We start from the raw sequence: 16,874 nt of genomic DNA on the forward strand, positions 1-16,874 counted from the left end.
AAGTCACGCACAACCCATATCACCCTCTCTTGCGTATCCAATTTCTCTATAAAAAAAGATCCTCAAGTTCACTCTCTCACCCTCTCCCTTCAAATACATATTCGCTCCAATGGATACTTTATCATCGTCAAACAAATATATCCATATCCTTCCATCCTTAATATAGGAAACTTTGTGTCTATTAAGTTTACACAGAACGACTATCTCTTATGGGAACTCAAATGCTCTCTCTCATTGAGAGTCATGAGCTTTTTGGATTTATTAATAGTGATTACCCTACCACCAAGTCAAAAGATTTCCTCTCCTGATAGTAAGAATGAAATCGAAAACTCATATTACAAATCATGGTTGAAGTCCGACTGGTTTCTTAAAGCTTGGATCACATGGACATTATCAGAAGAGTGTCTTGGCCTTATTGTTGGCCTCAAGACTTCTGTAGAAGTTTGGAAATGCCTGAAGAATACCTATGCAGGTAATTCTCAGGCTTGAGAGTTCCAACTTACCAGCAACTGCAACTCTACAAGAAAGAGAGTTCAACCCTATCAGAATTCATATGCAAATTCAAGAGTATATGTGATGATTTGGCAGCTATTGGAAAAACCTGTAATAGATGAAAATAAGGCTTTTTGGCGTATCAATCGACTTGGTAAAAAATATGAGAGTTTTGCTACCACTAAGCTTAAGCCTTTGGTTATTTCTTATTATGAAATTATACCTTTTCTTTAAAGTCATGAGATTCAAAATCAGCCTCATGTCTATAAATAACTCTTAGATCCAAATCGAAATATGCCCTTTATTGGACAACAAAATTTTTTTGGATCTAACAAATGTAACCAAAAATACAAAGGCAAGTGGATAACAAACATTGGTTGTCAACGTTTCTTCAACTCTCGAGGGCCCTTGCTGCAATGACTATATCTAATTCACAAGACTCAAAATGGTTCTCGGACACATGTGCCTCCACTCATATGATAGGAGATCCAAGCAAGCAACAAAATCTTCATCCCTATGGAGGAATAGATAGAGTCAAGGTTGGGAATGGTGAACAATTAACTATGTTCACATGACGGTGATACAAATATTGTTATTGGCTCTGAAAGATTCAATATTTCTAATATCTTCGTGGTGCCTTAAATGAAAAAGAACCTATTATCTGTTACCCAATTTACAACAGATGTCCCTTGTATTTTTTAGTACTCAACTAATGGTTTTCTAATTAAAGAAATGAGCATAGGGAGAACTCTGGTCAGCAAGAGTAGAAAGGGAGTATTGTGTGCACTTGAAGAAGTGAAACAAGCTTTAATGTCAGAAGATATGTGGCATCAATGTCTTGGACATCCTCAAAATAAAGTTGTTTGTTACTTAGAATCTAAAGAATTGATTAATATTAATGCATGAAACAAGTATCATTCAATTTGTGTTAGTTGTTAGACGGATAAAAGAATTCGAGTTTTTCAATGTGATGGAGGTGGTGAATTTCCTAAGAAAGAATTTATTGCTCATCTCAATGACAATGGAATCATGCAACATTTATCATGTCCGGGAACCCTTGAGCAAAATGAAATAGCTGAAAGGAAATATAGAAATATTTTAGAATTGGGTCTTACAATGATGTTTCATATATGAATTCCTAAACGTTTTTGGGTTGAAGCCTTCATATTGCAGTATTTGTTATCAATAGAATTCCCTCAACCAATTTAAAGATAGATTCACCATACTTATTATTGTTTGAACTGTTACCAGACTACTTCTCTCTTTGAGTATTTGGTTGTTGGGGTTTTCCATATCTTCGAGGCTATGCTGCAAATAAATTTAGTCCCCACTCTCTTCCATGTGTTTTCTTAGGCTTAAGGGCTACAGATGTCTACATCCACCCACAGGCCGAGTCTATATCCCTAAACATATTGTGTTTGATGAAAATACTTTTCTTTATGTTAACTCCAATTCTTTGTTTGATAGTGCTTAGGTTCAGGAGCAAGCTTTCCACCTATGCAGAATGATTAGATTGTTATGAGTCTGACATACAAACTCTTTCATTTTTTGATTCATCACCTCCACATAAACTACCAATGCAGAAAGTCCTTGATGTATCTGGCTCTTCAGGTCCTACTTTGCCCATCACTAATGATAGTCCTTTAACTTCTCTTGTGAAGGAAGATATCTGCAACACCAATCCAAGATGTCTAGGATGATCCAATACACAATCATGGTGATGAAAATGTTGTCACTTAAGAAACCAACCAATTGAATTTGTTATCAGCCTCTGAGCATCGTCATCATCACATGGTCACAAGATCTCAAGATGATACTCGAAGACTACAGATTCTCCCTTCCATGGCAGCAATTTCAAGAGCTCATACTGTTAAAGCTATCCCTTCAGAGCCTAAAATAATTAATTATGCCTTGAGTCGTCCAGGTCGGCTTCATGCGATGGAATAAGAAATTGAAGCCCTACATGTTAATTCAACTTAGGAGCTCGTTCCACATCTTCCAAGTATGAATGTTGTTGGTTGGCGTTGGGTCTATAAGACTAAATTAAGGTTTAATGGAAGTATAGTGAGACTTAAGGCCAAACTAGTTGCTAAAGGATATAATCAGATTGCTGGAATTAATTTCTCTGAAATATTCAGTCTTGTTATTAAGCTTGCTAGTTTCCGGATTGTGCTCACCATAGCTATTGTGCGCCACTGGCCTATCAAACAACTTGATGTGAAAATTACTTCCTGCATGGCTTTCTTATGGAATAACCTCATGGATTTGTGAGCTCAAAATATCAAAATCATATTTGCTAATTAAAAATAGCTTTATGTGGTCTCAAGCAAGCACCTCAGATCTGGTTTGATCGATTTAGTGCCTATTTATTATCATATGGGTTTTATTGCAATATAGCTGACTCGTCTCTATTTGTTTCTCGTTACTCAAGGCACTATTATATTTTTCCTTGATGTTAATGATATTATTATTACTGGTGATAATTCAGATCTTCTAGAATTGTTCATTTCTAAACTTGGAAAGGAATTTGCAATGAAAGATCTTGGACCTCTTTACTAATTTCTTGGCATAGAGGTATCTTATTTTTCAAGTGGAATTTTTCTCTCACAAAGTAAATATGCCCGAGATCTTCTTGATCGTGCGCAGATGCTTGGTGTCAAACCTATTTCAACACCAGTGGCAATAAAGAATAATATTCATGGGAACTCTGATTCATTTCCTGATCATTCTCTTTATCGGAGCACTATTGGTGCGCTCCAATACATTACCATAACACGGTCAGAAATTTCCTATAGTGTTAATACAATATGTCAATTTATGCATGCCCCTATAATTGCACATTTTCAGGCTACTAAACGGATTATTCATTATCTCAATGGTACACAATCTTGTGGTTTAAGAATATTATCTGTCAGTTCCCTTGAGTTATATGTTATCTCTGATGCAGATTGGGTTGGGTTTCTAACTACACGTTTTTCAACTACTGGTTTCTGCATCTATCTTGGTTCTAACTGCATATCTTGAAGTGTTAAGAAACAGTCGATTATGGCTCATGCTGAAATGGAATACTAATCTATGGTGTCCATTGCAGCAAAATTGACATGCCTTTCTTTGGTTCTTTGGGACGTTGGGTTGCCTCTTCCTCAGCCACCAACACTTTTTTGTAACAATATTAGTGCTCTTTATATGACAGTTAATCATGTCTTTCATGCACGGACAAAGCATATTGAGTTAGACTATCATTTTGTGCGTGAAAAAGTTACTCTTGGATTACTTATCACTCATTTTGTTTACTCTCGCAATCAAGTAGCCGATATCTTCACCAAGCCTTTGCCACGAGAAGTTTTTTCGAGATATTTGCTTCAAGCTCGAGCTTCAAATGCCTCCTTTGACGAGTTTGAGGGGGAGTAATAGAAACAATATCCAATTCTAGTTTTTAGAAAGGCCACAACAGAAACATTGTCATTTCCTTTTGAGATGAGAATATAACAAGAAAGTGTATATTGCATGTAACAGGATAGGAAAGTATGTATTCAACAATTGTATTACCATTATATATACAATGAAAGAACTACCACAAAATAGTGTGGGGCATAATTAAATTTCTTAAAAGACTTTCTATCTCTTTCTAAAATTCTATATACGGGAACACTATTGCAATAAGCCTAAATTTGGGTGACCTCTGAAGAAGTGTCAAAATGGCCTCAAATTGCATGAATTGGTAGTTTTGGATACCTTAAGGATACCCACAAAGCAGTGTCGCTTTCTGACAAGTTTTGATATGATCAGGATAAAACTTGGTTTTCAAATTCAGTTCTTATCATGCTGAAAATGGATCCTATAACTATATCCCTATTCGATGGTTCTCAAAATAGTATAACACTACCACCATTGCATCCGTGATATCGAAAAACCATTAGGTACCAAATTTCGGCTCAATCGAACCTTCGGGGACTATTCCAAGTGTAACTTACCACAAAATGGTGGGTTTTATACTATTGCGGTGCAGCCTTAGTGGTCCAATTTCTATTTATGGAAATTGTGTTTTCTCATTTCATGATGATTTTTAAATGCTCATAACTTGCTTGTTTTAGTCCAATTAAGCTAAAATTCGAACACGAGCTAGATCTCGATGACCCACTAGTTTTGACATATGACACCGCGTCATGGTGTAGCCCAGAGCGAGATAATTTCTAGAGAGAATATGTGCTCGAACCATGAAATTTTAGATTTCGTAAAGAAGAATATCCAATTCTTTAAGAGCCCATAGCTCAAGATCCCGATATCGGATCGTTGTAAGTATGGGTCCGGTGCGACCGTGTTTCAAAGAGCTACAGTTTGATATAGTTTTTGTGAACGGTTGGAAGCCGGATGATATAAATTTTGAGATGGAAAATGACATACTTTTTCGGTCGTCGGAATCCCATTTGTCGGTAACTTCCCAAAATTAGAACATGCTCAAACAGATATCAAAATGGACGAAATTTATCACAAAATGATCATGATAGTGTCCTCCTTAAGTTGTGATAAAAAAAAGAAGGCCTAGAATGTCATAGATCATTCCAGATTGGTGGTAAAAAAATCACAAGTTTATGGAACTTGACCGGATTTTGGGTTCTTCCTTAAAAATCTGTTTCTAGATTATCAAAGGGTATCAAAACGTGCATAATAGTTCAAGCATCGATTCTATGACTATTGATCGCTCAAATTAGCACCATAAGCATCCAAAAAAACTCTCGAGGCCTAGCAATGGCTAGAGGGCCCCCTAGAGAGATGGTTTTGTCATTTGTTGAAAAGTGCTAAAGGGTATTTTAGTCATTTGGCCCAAAAACGAGATTACTATTTTAATTCATAAAATGTGTTTTTTTTTTTTACAATTTTGGTTGTTTTTTAGCATTCCACCCTTGTTTTGTGGATGCTCTATATAAAGAACTTGAGTCATTTGTAATGCTCTCTCATGGATCCTTAGTCATCAACAATCAAGCTCTTGAAATTCTTGCTTGTTCGTTTGCTTTGCTTTCATGTTCAATACTCAAGATGAGAGGAGAGAGAAAAAAATTTTAGAGAGAGAAAATACCCCTAGAACCCCACACTTCTTAGAACTCCAAAGTTTTAACTACCTTAGGATTCCTAACTCCCAATCTCATACTCCTTAGAACTCTTAGCTTCCATAAACCTTAGAACCCCTAGCTTCCAATCCTACTTCATACTCCCTATTCCTTACCTTAATGATCCTTCACCTTACCTTATACCGTACACCCTAGTTTATATACACCATACCTCAACCTATCTTTAAACATAAGCCATACACCTAGACTTTAAACCTTAACTTAGACTCATAAAGACCAATACCTCTCTCTCATGTGCATGCAAAGGGAACGATGAAGGTGCACCTAGGCTCAAGCCTATTTTAGTTCTATTCTCTCTCCTCTCTCTTCTCTCCTTCCCTCTCTTCTTTCTCTCCCTTTTCTCTCGCCGTTTTCTCCTTCTCTCTCTTTCTCTCTTCTTCCCCTCTCTCCTCTCTTCCTTCTATCTTTCTCTCCCTTTTTTCTCTCTTTCTCTCTCTTCTTTCTCTCTCTCTTTCTCGTCCAAATCCAGAGCCGTGCCTAGGGCTGGCCCAGCACTCTCTCCCCTCATTTTTTTTTTTTCTCTCTCCCTCTCTCTCACTCGGGTTATGGACCCACGCCATAAGTAGGTCCGCCCCTATCCCTTCTCTTCTTTCTCTCCCTTACTCTCTCTCTCTCTCTCTCTCTTGGGTTATGGACCCATGCCATAGGCAGGTCCACCCGTCTCCCTTCTCTTCTTCTCTCCCTTTCTCTCTCTCTAGTTACAGACCTGTGCCATAGGTGGGTTCGGCCCTCTCCTTTATTCTTTCTCTCTCCCTCTCGCTCATGGACCCATGCCATAAGTGGGTCTGCTCTTCTCTCACTCTCTCTCATTCACTCCTCTCTCTCTTCCTCTCTTACTCTCTCTCCCAATTGATGGACCCACGCCATAGGCGGATCCACTCCTCTCTCTCCCACTCTCTTCTCCCCTTTATTCTCTCACCTCCCCCAAAGCTCGGACCTGCGCCATAGGCGTGTCCATTTTCTCCCTCTCTTCTTTCTTATCTCCCTTACTCTCTCATCCCCTTTTTGTAGCTCGGAGCGGTACCATAGGCGGGTTCATCTCCCTTTCATCTCTTCTTATCCTTTCCTACCTCAAGCTACCTCATACGTAGTCCAGAGCCGCACCTTAGGCGGGTCCATCATTCTTCTACCCTATTCACCCCATTTTCTCACTTTTAAACATTCTCTTCTCTTTCTAAATCATACCCCAACTGCTCATTCATTTTTATTTCGTTTCTATTTCATCATTCTTTTATTTCCCTCTTCACTTACTATTTCTTTCACTTCTTGAGCATATAACTTGGTCACAATAATCTCAATATTATAGAGATTGAGATAATCCTAATTTTTGAAATGTACAACAAATTAACTAATACACTTTCAAATTTATAAAAGGATGTGGTTTGCATAGAGCCAAGGCTCTAAACGATCAAAGTAGAGCCCACCTTTTAAATAGTATTGAGAATTGTAGTTTCAACATTGAAAATCTTTGTGACAGCACTAAAATATATTTTCATCTCTACTTATTAAATTTAAAAGCTTCAAAAATAGTGTAGATCAAGCAAACCTATGAAATCTTGAAAATCACGAAAAGTGACGGTCCAAAAATGCCTTATAAAATGCACTATTTCCAAAAGTTGAAATCTATTTTTTCTCATGTCCATGCATCTTGATATCGAGATGATCGATTTGAGAATATTTGGGTATCAAAACAACCTCTTCTAATCAAATTTTTGAGGTAGGCTCCAATTTGATTGTTTAGAGCCTCGGCTCTATATAAACTTTTCCCTTTATAAAAAGTACAACTAATGTTGCACCACTGTGATATCCTACTAAATATCTAACCAATTGCCCAAAACTCTCCCTCAAGTTGGCGCATGAAGATACTTGACTCCCAACTTACTTTAAAGAAATTGTTATTGCTTGCGACTTAATGCTTTGGTGAGAATGTATGTGACTCGGTGCTTAGTAGAGATGTGAAAAGTTTTAAGAATGCCCGAACGGATTTTTTTCGGGATCAGATGATAATCAAGTTCTGTATGCTTAGTTTGTTCGTGAAACACATGGTTGGCAGCAATGTGAACGGCAGCCTGATTGTCGCAGTATATGCACATTTGATGAGGGTGTAATACACCAAGGTCCTGAATTAAGGCCTTGAGCTACAACAGTTCACACGTATACAACCATGGCACGATAATCAGCTTTAGCCGAAGATCGTAATATTGTTGGTTGTTTCTTAGTCGTCTATAAAAGTCGACCAGCACTAAGGGAAGTGAAATAACCAATAGTCGACCGCGGGCAAGTGGCCCAATTTGAATCACAATGATCTATTAGCTGGAGCAAAGAATTGAGATAATCCTAAATTTTGAAATTTATAACAAACTAATTAATATAAATCCAAATTTATAGAAAGCACAACTAATATTGTACAAATGTGATATCCTACTAAATCTCTAACCAATCACCCAATGCAACGTGTACAGCCAAAAGAAAATTCTAATCGAACCCTCTATGTAATTTTCCAGATTTAAAAAATCCTCCCAAACATATCTTCTGTGGGGGGAGTAGAAGTAAACTATACTTCCTGAAAGAACATTCTATTCATGCTCATGTGTATAATATACACCATAGATACATCAGTTACCACTGTTACTCATTGAGGATCGACCACCGAAGATGACCAAAACCTCTTCTAGAAGTTATAAAGAAGTGCACATGGCTTCTTTTTTTTTTTTTTTTCCTTCTGTCGAATAATCAGAAGTGCACGTTGCATACTGTACAAAAAGTCGACTTTCCCTGGTGCAAATTTTCCCCAAGTAGTTCTTTGTAAATTGGTGCAAAAGAAAGTGCTTTGCTACTTCCCCAAGAAAAAAACAACGTTGTCGGCAAAAAACGATGCCCAGCGCATGTTGAAGTCAAAAAGCAACTCAAAACAAGGCATGACATAGGGAGGAAGCTTCATGCTTACGTTTGAGTTCATGTCATCCGGTATGGGGTCTCGTGTTACATGTCTTTATTGGTCCCCCCTCTAAGTCAATGGAATTTTTGGTATATGGACAAGAAGATTCAATTGGTGTTGTTTTTTCCTGGTTTGATAGGCAACCCTGTCAAAATGAGTAAAGCCTCACCTAATAACTCATCAGGAATTGTAATTCCGATTTGAACATTACGGTTGTAAAGAGCTATTAGGTATCACACTCTAAATAATAGTGTATATTTCAATAAATTATCTAAACTGTCTTTTTTATCGTAAGTGTTCAAAAATCTGCAAGATATGTATATTTTTTTAGTTTCAAAATTTATTGAAGGTGTTAAAAACTCATTTGTCCATTTCACCCTTAAAATGTAGAATAAGGCGCACCTGAAAATTCTATTGTAAAGGGTTATTTTTTTGTTGGAAAACCCTACAGGTGATCATCTCGACATCGAGATGTATGAATATAAAAAGAAAAATACATTTCGAGTATTAAAAATAATTTATTTTGCAACACATTATCCGGAACATCCATTTTCAAAAAATTTCAAGTGTTTATAGATTAACTTGATTTGAATCATTTTTAGAGTTTAAGATTTTATAATTAGAGATGAAAATAGATTCTCAAGCCATCCTAAGAATTTTTACACCAAAATTATATTTTTATGAGAAGATTTGGATGTGTGCCTTAATTTGATTATTTAAGGTTGCAACCTTATACAAACCACAATGAGACCATCTACCTTTAGTACAAAGAGGTCGCATTTACTTGCAACCATCAGATGTGAAATCTGATACCTTGGGTGTATCACAAAGTTCGAAAAAATTTCTTTTAAACTTCGAGTTTGGTCAATGAAATAAATGCAGCCTCCCAACGTCATATTTAATGGTAAAACTTAATAGTGACCATCTTATACTAAAGGTAAATAGTCTCATTGTGTGTGTGTGTGTATATATATATATATATATATATATATGATTTTTTTAAAAATGTTTTTCATGTTTTTGATAGGACCCGAACCAAGTCGGTTCCAAGTCCAAGTTCTAGACTCGTTGGTTCTGGTTCAAGTGTGGTCTAGGTCGAGGTCGACCAGACGCACCGTATCCATTGCCACCTCTAGCCATGCCTAGCCGGTCTTGCCTTTCAACCTAGTCCTCGAGCCATATTTGTCATGGTCTTAGTTCTTAGCCAGGACACTCACCCACATTTGGGATCTGGCTCATGGGTGTAATTGCAAACCATGTTGTGAAAAATTTGTAGAAACAAAAAGTAGTTCATGAAAAAAAAAAAAAAGAAACAAACACAAAAGAAAGAGAGAACTAACTACAACACAAAGATATACGTAGTTTGGCAAAGTGCCTACGTCCATGGGAGATGAGAGCTTTTTTACTTGCAATGAAGAATAGGGTTACAAATGCTCCATTCCTCACGCCTATCTATTCTCTCTAATTACAAAGAGATTTGTATTTTCCTTTAACCCTAGATGAACTCTCAATCGCAATAATATATATCGAATCTCAGATAGATGGTACAAATTATCGAAACACCCCAAGTACAAATATATATAAAAATCCCAGATATATCGAATCCCATGTATGGATATATCCAAAAACTTTATTCGGGGGCTGACGCCCCCGAACACCTACAGGAGACGAGTCAACCTGATAAGGACGACTCCTCAGGGCCTCAAGCCCTTCGTACTTCTAACGGCCCTCCGGAGTCGTCCTTTTGACTCTACCTTTGGCATATTTATTTTCTTATAATACAAGACATCAATCTTCAACAAAATATTTATTTTCTTATAATACAAGACATCAATCTTCAACAAAATTAAACACCCTTATCATGCTTTTCTCATGCATATTTGTTGGTCTCAAGAGTTAGTTGGTTCCAATGGCAACTGGTCGGGCAGTACTCAGACCCATCCCAAAACTCAAAAAATTTATATATTTAAATATATTAAATATATTTCAAAAATATGATGCACGACCCAACCCAGTCATACCTAGACCAAGACCCAAAAAGTATTCAGTTACAAGATTTGGACCTAAACGTGACCCGTTGCGTCCAACTTTTGTACCCATATCCAAACCCGAGTTGGGTCTAGGTACATTGCCACCCCCTAGACAATGGGTCGGTTAGTCAACTTCTCCAATAACTATAAAACATTGGAATAATACTTGATTGTATAAATGTGATAGAAACACAGTAAAAGATGTAACATCATTACAATAAATAACGTCATTGTAGTAATTGTCTGATGAAATTATATGCATAGTTTTTAAGGATCTTTTAAATTTTGTTTTAAGAAAAATAATAAATTTGTCATAAACTATTTACAAAATTTGAAATTTTTAATGAAAGTTAACATTAAATATTTTTATAATGTTTTAAAAATTAATGAGACATTATTTTTAAAATACGTAATATATGGACATGAAAACAAATGGATTTCAAGTTTTGGAAATAGTACATTCTGTAATGCATTTTCTAGACTATCAATTTTCAAGACTATCCGGTGTTCATAGATCTGCTCGATCTATCTCAAAATTTTTATAGAGAAATAATCTCAAATTTTAAGTTTTAGAAATAAAAAATATATTAAAATTTTAGAGAGGAGAAACTATTTCAAATTTTAGGGTCCACTTCTTTGTTAGAAGATAAATGTTCCTTAGAAAAAAAAAAAAGGCCTTCTTTCCTGGGAAGTGGAAAATTTCATTCTAGAAAGTTTAAAGAAATTCTGAATACCTTTTGATAACTTGCTGAAATGTTGAAGTTCTGGATACCTGTATTTGATAACAAATATTTATTACTAACATAAATATAAATATAAATATAAATATACAATATATACAACCTAATATAATGTAATATATATATATATATATATATAATGTAATACAGAGAGAAACTAGCTCAAAATTTAGAGAGAGAAAGAGAAACTATCTCAAATTTTAATTTTTATAGAGAGAACATGTATTAAAATTTTAGAGAGAAACTATATCAAATTTTACCAAGATTTACTATCTCAAAATTTTTATGGAGAGAAACTATCCCAAAATTTTTATAGAGAAATTATCTTAAGTTCTTAGAGAGAGAAGCTATCTCAAATTTCAAATTGTTAGAGAGAAGAATTGTGTCAAAATTTTTAGACAGAGAAACTATATTAACTTCTAAATTTTAAAGACATAGGCAATTTTAAAATTTTTAGAGACAAACTATCTCAAAATTTTAAAGTTGTTATATTCTCTCACTGTCAGTGGGTTTCCAATAGTGTTTTCCAAATATGAGAAAAAGCATGCTCGAGTTATTTCTCATGTAAATTGTATGCATATTTAGATATTTTTTGAACAATTGTTTCATGCAGATTGGAATGCATTTCTACAATATGTGGTCCAGAGGTATAAAGCATCAATTTTAAATATGGAAGCAAATAAGTCGTCTATCGAGAAACAATTGTAACTAACAGGTTAAAAGTTATCTTAATATAATTATTATTTCTATTTTTTAAAATTCATTTAATTTTCATATCATGATCTCCATGTTATAGAATATATATTCTCGAAAAAGTAGGTTTAAATTATATTAAAAAATATATTTATTGTCAAGCCCGTATTTTTAAAAGAGTAATGATCCTATGAGACCCTTCCACGTACATGTGTGTAGGACTCCAAAGGATCACCATTAAATTTGATATAAATCTTTAAAAAACTCAAATCTCATATTCATATAATAACATTTTTAGAGATCTATGTCAAATTTAATAGCAACCCTTTAAAGACACGGAAATTTTAGGAAACGAGACATACTAAATCCTATTTTTATGACATTTTAACGGAGAGAGCTTTCCTTTATTTTTGGATAATAGCCCAATGATAAAGCAACTTGACATTTCATGTGTTTTTTTTAAATTTTCGATTTTATAATAAAAAATTTAATAATTCTGACTATAATTACAAAATTGGCTTTAATAGAGAACAAAATTTTGAACAAAATTTTAACTATAATTTGAACAATAATTCATTTCGAGAGAGAGAGAGTGCGAGTGAAAATAACTCCCACTTTCTTTGACATTTGTAAACTTTGTAGATCCCATGAATGACTTTTTAGCATATTTTTGTAAGGGAAATGCTTTTATCTTGCCCAAGAACCTATAACTTCCATGTGATCCCATTTCTTAGTCGTTCAATCTGAATCGAACGGCTGCTATTGTTCATACCCCAATGTCACGCTAAACACTGTTTTATTTTTCATTTTTTTCTACAAAATATTTTTGGATGAAATTTTAGGTGGCCCATCATAAATTAGGGTGAACCTGGTAAAAAAAATTAAATATTTTTTGTAAAAATAAATGAAAAAAATGCACCTGAAATTTTCAAAGGTATTATTGGAATTGTTCATCTTAAAAATATTTTATTATTATTTTGTTCATGTGTGCCCCTAACATATCTAAGTATGGCCCAAATTTTGCTTTAAAATTATTTATAGAATACAAACTTAAAATAAAAAACTCTGAGCTGTCCGATCAAGATTTGACGGTAAAAGCCAATTTTTGACATTGTGACTCAAGTAATCTTAGCCATCTATATAGATCTAATAGCGGAGACAAAGGGTAACATATACTAGATATGTAGGTGGGGGTCACATAGAATCCTTTTTGTAAGCACTCCAATTTACACAACATGATTGTGATGAACGGATCAATCCCTTCAAAGATGGAGATGGGAGTTTTATAACAAAAGTGAGTGGAGATGTGAAGGGTATGTTATGCTTGTTTGAAGCTTCATGTATTGCTTTACCAGGAGAAGAGTTATTAGATGAAGCTAAGGCCTTCACTTCCAAGCATTTGAAGGGTAAGATGGACAGCATGGAACCATTTCTTAGAGAGCAAGTGCACCATGCCCTAGAGCTTCCCCGTTCTCGGAGAAAGGTTAGAGTGGAAGCCAGATATAACATCGATGTTTACAAAGGGGAAAAAGAAAGGAACCCAATTTTGCTTGAACTTGCAAAGCTAAATTTCAACATGGTTCAATCCTTTCACGTAGCAGATCTTAAAGAAGTGTTCAGGTAATGTTCACCAAGGTTTGACAAATACTTCGAAGCATCTTAGATTATATCCTATCAAGAGAAAATAGGGTAGTTAGATACATCTAGAGAGTGAATAAGAAAATGGGGAAAATATCAACTAAATGACCATATTATCATACAACATCATTAAAGTGGTCAAATCAACCCATTTAAATTAGGATTATTATGATTTAAGTTTCACAAGTTATCTTTGTTCAAGGTTGGGAACCCGAGCAAACACTGATTTTTCAATAATTTGGCCGACTTAATTGGCTTGAGCCAAATGATAATAAAACACCTGGTTTTTCAGGTTTGGCAATACAAAACAATAACGATATTATTGTGATTTGCGATGGTCAAAATTATCAAATTACCCTTGCTTAATTAGAGTTACCAATCCTTAAGATAGAACAACTTGGTTATTATTTGATATATTATATGAGAAGGTATCTGATTGAAATGAAACTATAAAAGTAAAACTGGTACCATTAATTAGAATGGTTTGATCAGACATTATAAGATGATTTGACCATTTACCTTATATTTTGCCAAGAAAATATAAATCTATATATGAACTTCAATACGAGAGCTTTGTGGAACAATTTTTCTTTAATTAAGTTTTTGAAGTCTTTTAAGATTCGTTTTGTAGGTCTCTGACTGATTCCTATTTGAATTTTAATAATTTCCAAATGCCCAAAATTCATAAGAGTCTATCATGAATTTGATTTATTGAAAACTTCAAAACTAACCGTTGCCAAAAAGTGATATCAAAGAAATTTTACTTCCATTATTGATTAAAAAGAACGTATTGCCGAATTGTGAATAAGAAGTATTTATCAACAGGTGGTGGAGAGACACAAGGCTGAGTGAGAAACTTCCTTTTGCTAGGGAGCGAACCTTGGAGTGTTTCTTGGTTTCTTCTGGGGTAGCTTATGAGCCTCAATATGGCAGGTCAAGGAGGGACATGGCCAAAACTAACATTCTTATAACAGTAATAGATGATGTTTATGATGTGTATGGATCAATAGAGGACCTAGAGCTCTTCACTGAAGCAGTTGAAAGGTATGATACTCGCTAAATTACTTATTCCATATGTTCATAAACATCAATACATATTGTCAATGCTATAGGGATTAGATCGGCCACCCCGAACTGGTGAGGGTTTTGATCTAGTCAAAGCCAGTCCGACAACTAGTTGAATCGGTTGAACCAACTTTTTGAAATAAGAGGAGAAAAATGAATATAATAATTTGAAAACATGTATTAAAATTGGCCATCCTCGTTTAGCTAATCCAATCATTTGAAACCAGTTGGTTTGTCCACCTAAAACAGATTAAGAATTGGTTACATATGGTTTTTTACCAAACCTGATTTTTGCTTTAGATTCAAACCATCAGTTCATTGTAGCCATAATCTGGGCATATTATAATTGTGAACCATACTATGCTATACCAAAGTCATTGAATTGAACCAAAATTGTCCTCCAGTGCAACCACTTAACATCAACCGGACATTATTAATACATTGAGCTCGAAGTTTGTATCAAAATCCTAGGGATTGATATGTTATTGTCCGATTATATATATAATACTCACAAAATGATTTTTTCGTACTTTCGTTTTATAGGTTAGCTTTTATGCCCCCATTTCTATTGAGTGCTCACCCTAATATTACATAGACCATATGTATCTCTCATAGAAATGGTGCAGAATTCACATATCAATCTTGCCATTAAATGCATGAGGTCTAAACTAGCCTTCTTATATTATTATAAAATTCCTCCCATGTAATAGTTTAGTTTTCATTAAAGGGAATTTAGATCCTCCATTTCTTAGAAAAGTGTTGCAAACATCACAAAGCAAGGATCAAACATCACAAATCAAGGATGTAAGTGAGCAAATCACCCATGAAATGTCATAAACTAAGGAGTTAGGTCAACAAATCCCTCAATAAAATGGATGACAAAGCAGGGCAGTGTGGCTCGTGTATTCAACTACTTAGTCTTATGTCATTGAATCAACAGATGGGACCTCAAAGCCATGGAGTCACTACCTGAGTACATGAAAACATGTTACATGGCCTTGTACAATACTGTGAATCAAATGGCCTATGATAGTCTAAAGGAACAGGGCTGTTGCATCATCGGATCCCTCAGCAAAGCGGTATGCATTTCCTATTTAACTTGGTCTCAATATGCATTAAGTTTTATGTGACTTACCCTTGTGAAGTTACTGATGCATATATTTCTCCTGTTACAGTGGGCTGGCCTATGCAAGGCATACTTGAAAGAAGCAAAGTGGTTTCACAGTGGGTACAAACCAACTCTAGATGAGTACTTGAGCAATGCCTATACCTCAATTTCGGGGCCGCTTGTTTTGATTGCTGGTTATTTTCTCTCTGGAGAGAGAATTACACAAGAAGTTGTTGATTTTTTAGAACAAGGTCCAAAGATTGTCTGGTTCTGTTCTATCTTTCTACGACTTACCAATGATATGGGAACAAGTACAGTATGTGCACCACATTTGATTTAGATGTTCAATTGAACGTTATTTGATTTTATTAGCTAAAGTAAAGAAAATGTTACAACTAGTAAATCACATAAATTCTCTCATGCACATTTTGAACTCATTTTATCCAAGAATTGAGAAAGTATATTGCTATTGTGCATGAAGGATGAACAAGAAAGAGGAGATGTACTTAAATCAATACAATGCTACATGCAAGAGACTGGTGCATCAGAGGAACAAGCGCGGGAGCACATTAGGGATTTAATAAATGATATATGGAAGCATCTTCATCAAGAATGCCGTACTCCATCTCCACTTCCAAAGACCTCCATCAAGGATGCTTTAAATATTGCAAGATCCTTTGAGTTCATGTATCAATATGGTGAAGGCTTCGGTGTTACTAGCAGTACAACACTTGATCACTTCAACTCCTTGCTCTTCCAACCCATTTGTGTTGATGTTTAGGGTTTATTTTCCTTTCTTGGATCTAAAGTGATGATGCAAAGAAAGTGGAATGTATGGGTAGTTAAGATAGTGAGATGTTATTTCTATCTCTATGTAAAAGTAGAATATATGGGTAGTTAAGATAGTGTGGGAAATTCTCTCCCTTCCCGTAGGTAATGGGTAGTTATCCAACACGTAAGTAGCAGGTAGTTTTATTGTAAACGCTTATATATATGGGCTCCATGTATTGAAGTGATGTGTGCCTGTGGTTGTAGATATAA

General features: G+C 35.1%; 1 protein-coding gene across 1 annotated transcript; it reads left to right on the forward strand.

Moving 5' to 3' along the window:
• The first annotated feature begins 243 nt into the window (after positions 1–243).
• On the forward strand, positions 244–16,849 carry LOC18438281 ((-)-alpha-terpineol synthase). The gene is made up of 6 exons (XM_006848465.4): positions 244–472; positions 13,240–13,642; positions 14,486–14,704; positions 15,666–15,804; positions 15,901–16,149; positions 16,315–16,849. Exons 1-6 carry the CDS (start codon positions 244–246, stop codon positions 16,612–16,614), a joined length of 1,539 nt encoding a protein of 512 aa, XP_006848528.2. The 3' UTR covers positions 16,615–16,849.
• The last annotated feature ends 25 nt before the right edge of the window (positions 16,850–16,874 follow it).

Source organism: Amborella trichopoda, chromosome 13, assembly GCF_054954075.1.
Source record: "Amborella trichopoda isolate Santa Cruz 75 chromosome 13, AtrichopodaSantaCruz75HAP2 v2.0, whole genome shotgun sequence".
NCBI classification, from domain to species: domain Eukaryota; kingdom Viridiplantae; phylum Streptophyta; class Magnoliopsida; order Amborellales; family Amborellaceae; genus Amborella; species Amborella trichopoda.

What these genes read in the sequence shown, in the direction of transcription:
- LOC18438281 (XM_006848465.4), top strand. Translation starts at nt 244, where the DNA reads ATGAGCTTTTTGGATTTATTAATAGTGATTACCCTACCACCAAGTCAA. An exon ending in TCGGATCCCTCAGCAAAGCG is followed by an intron (nt 15,805 to 15,900) that starts GTATGCATTTCC and finishes CTCCTGTTACAG; the next exon opens with TGGGCTGGCCTATGCAAGGC. An exon ending in ATGATATGGGAACAAGTACA is followed by an intron (nt 16,150 to 16,314) that starts GTATGTGCACCA and finishes TTGTGCATGAAG; the next exon opens with GATGAACAAGAAAGAGGAGA.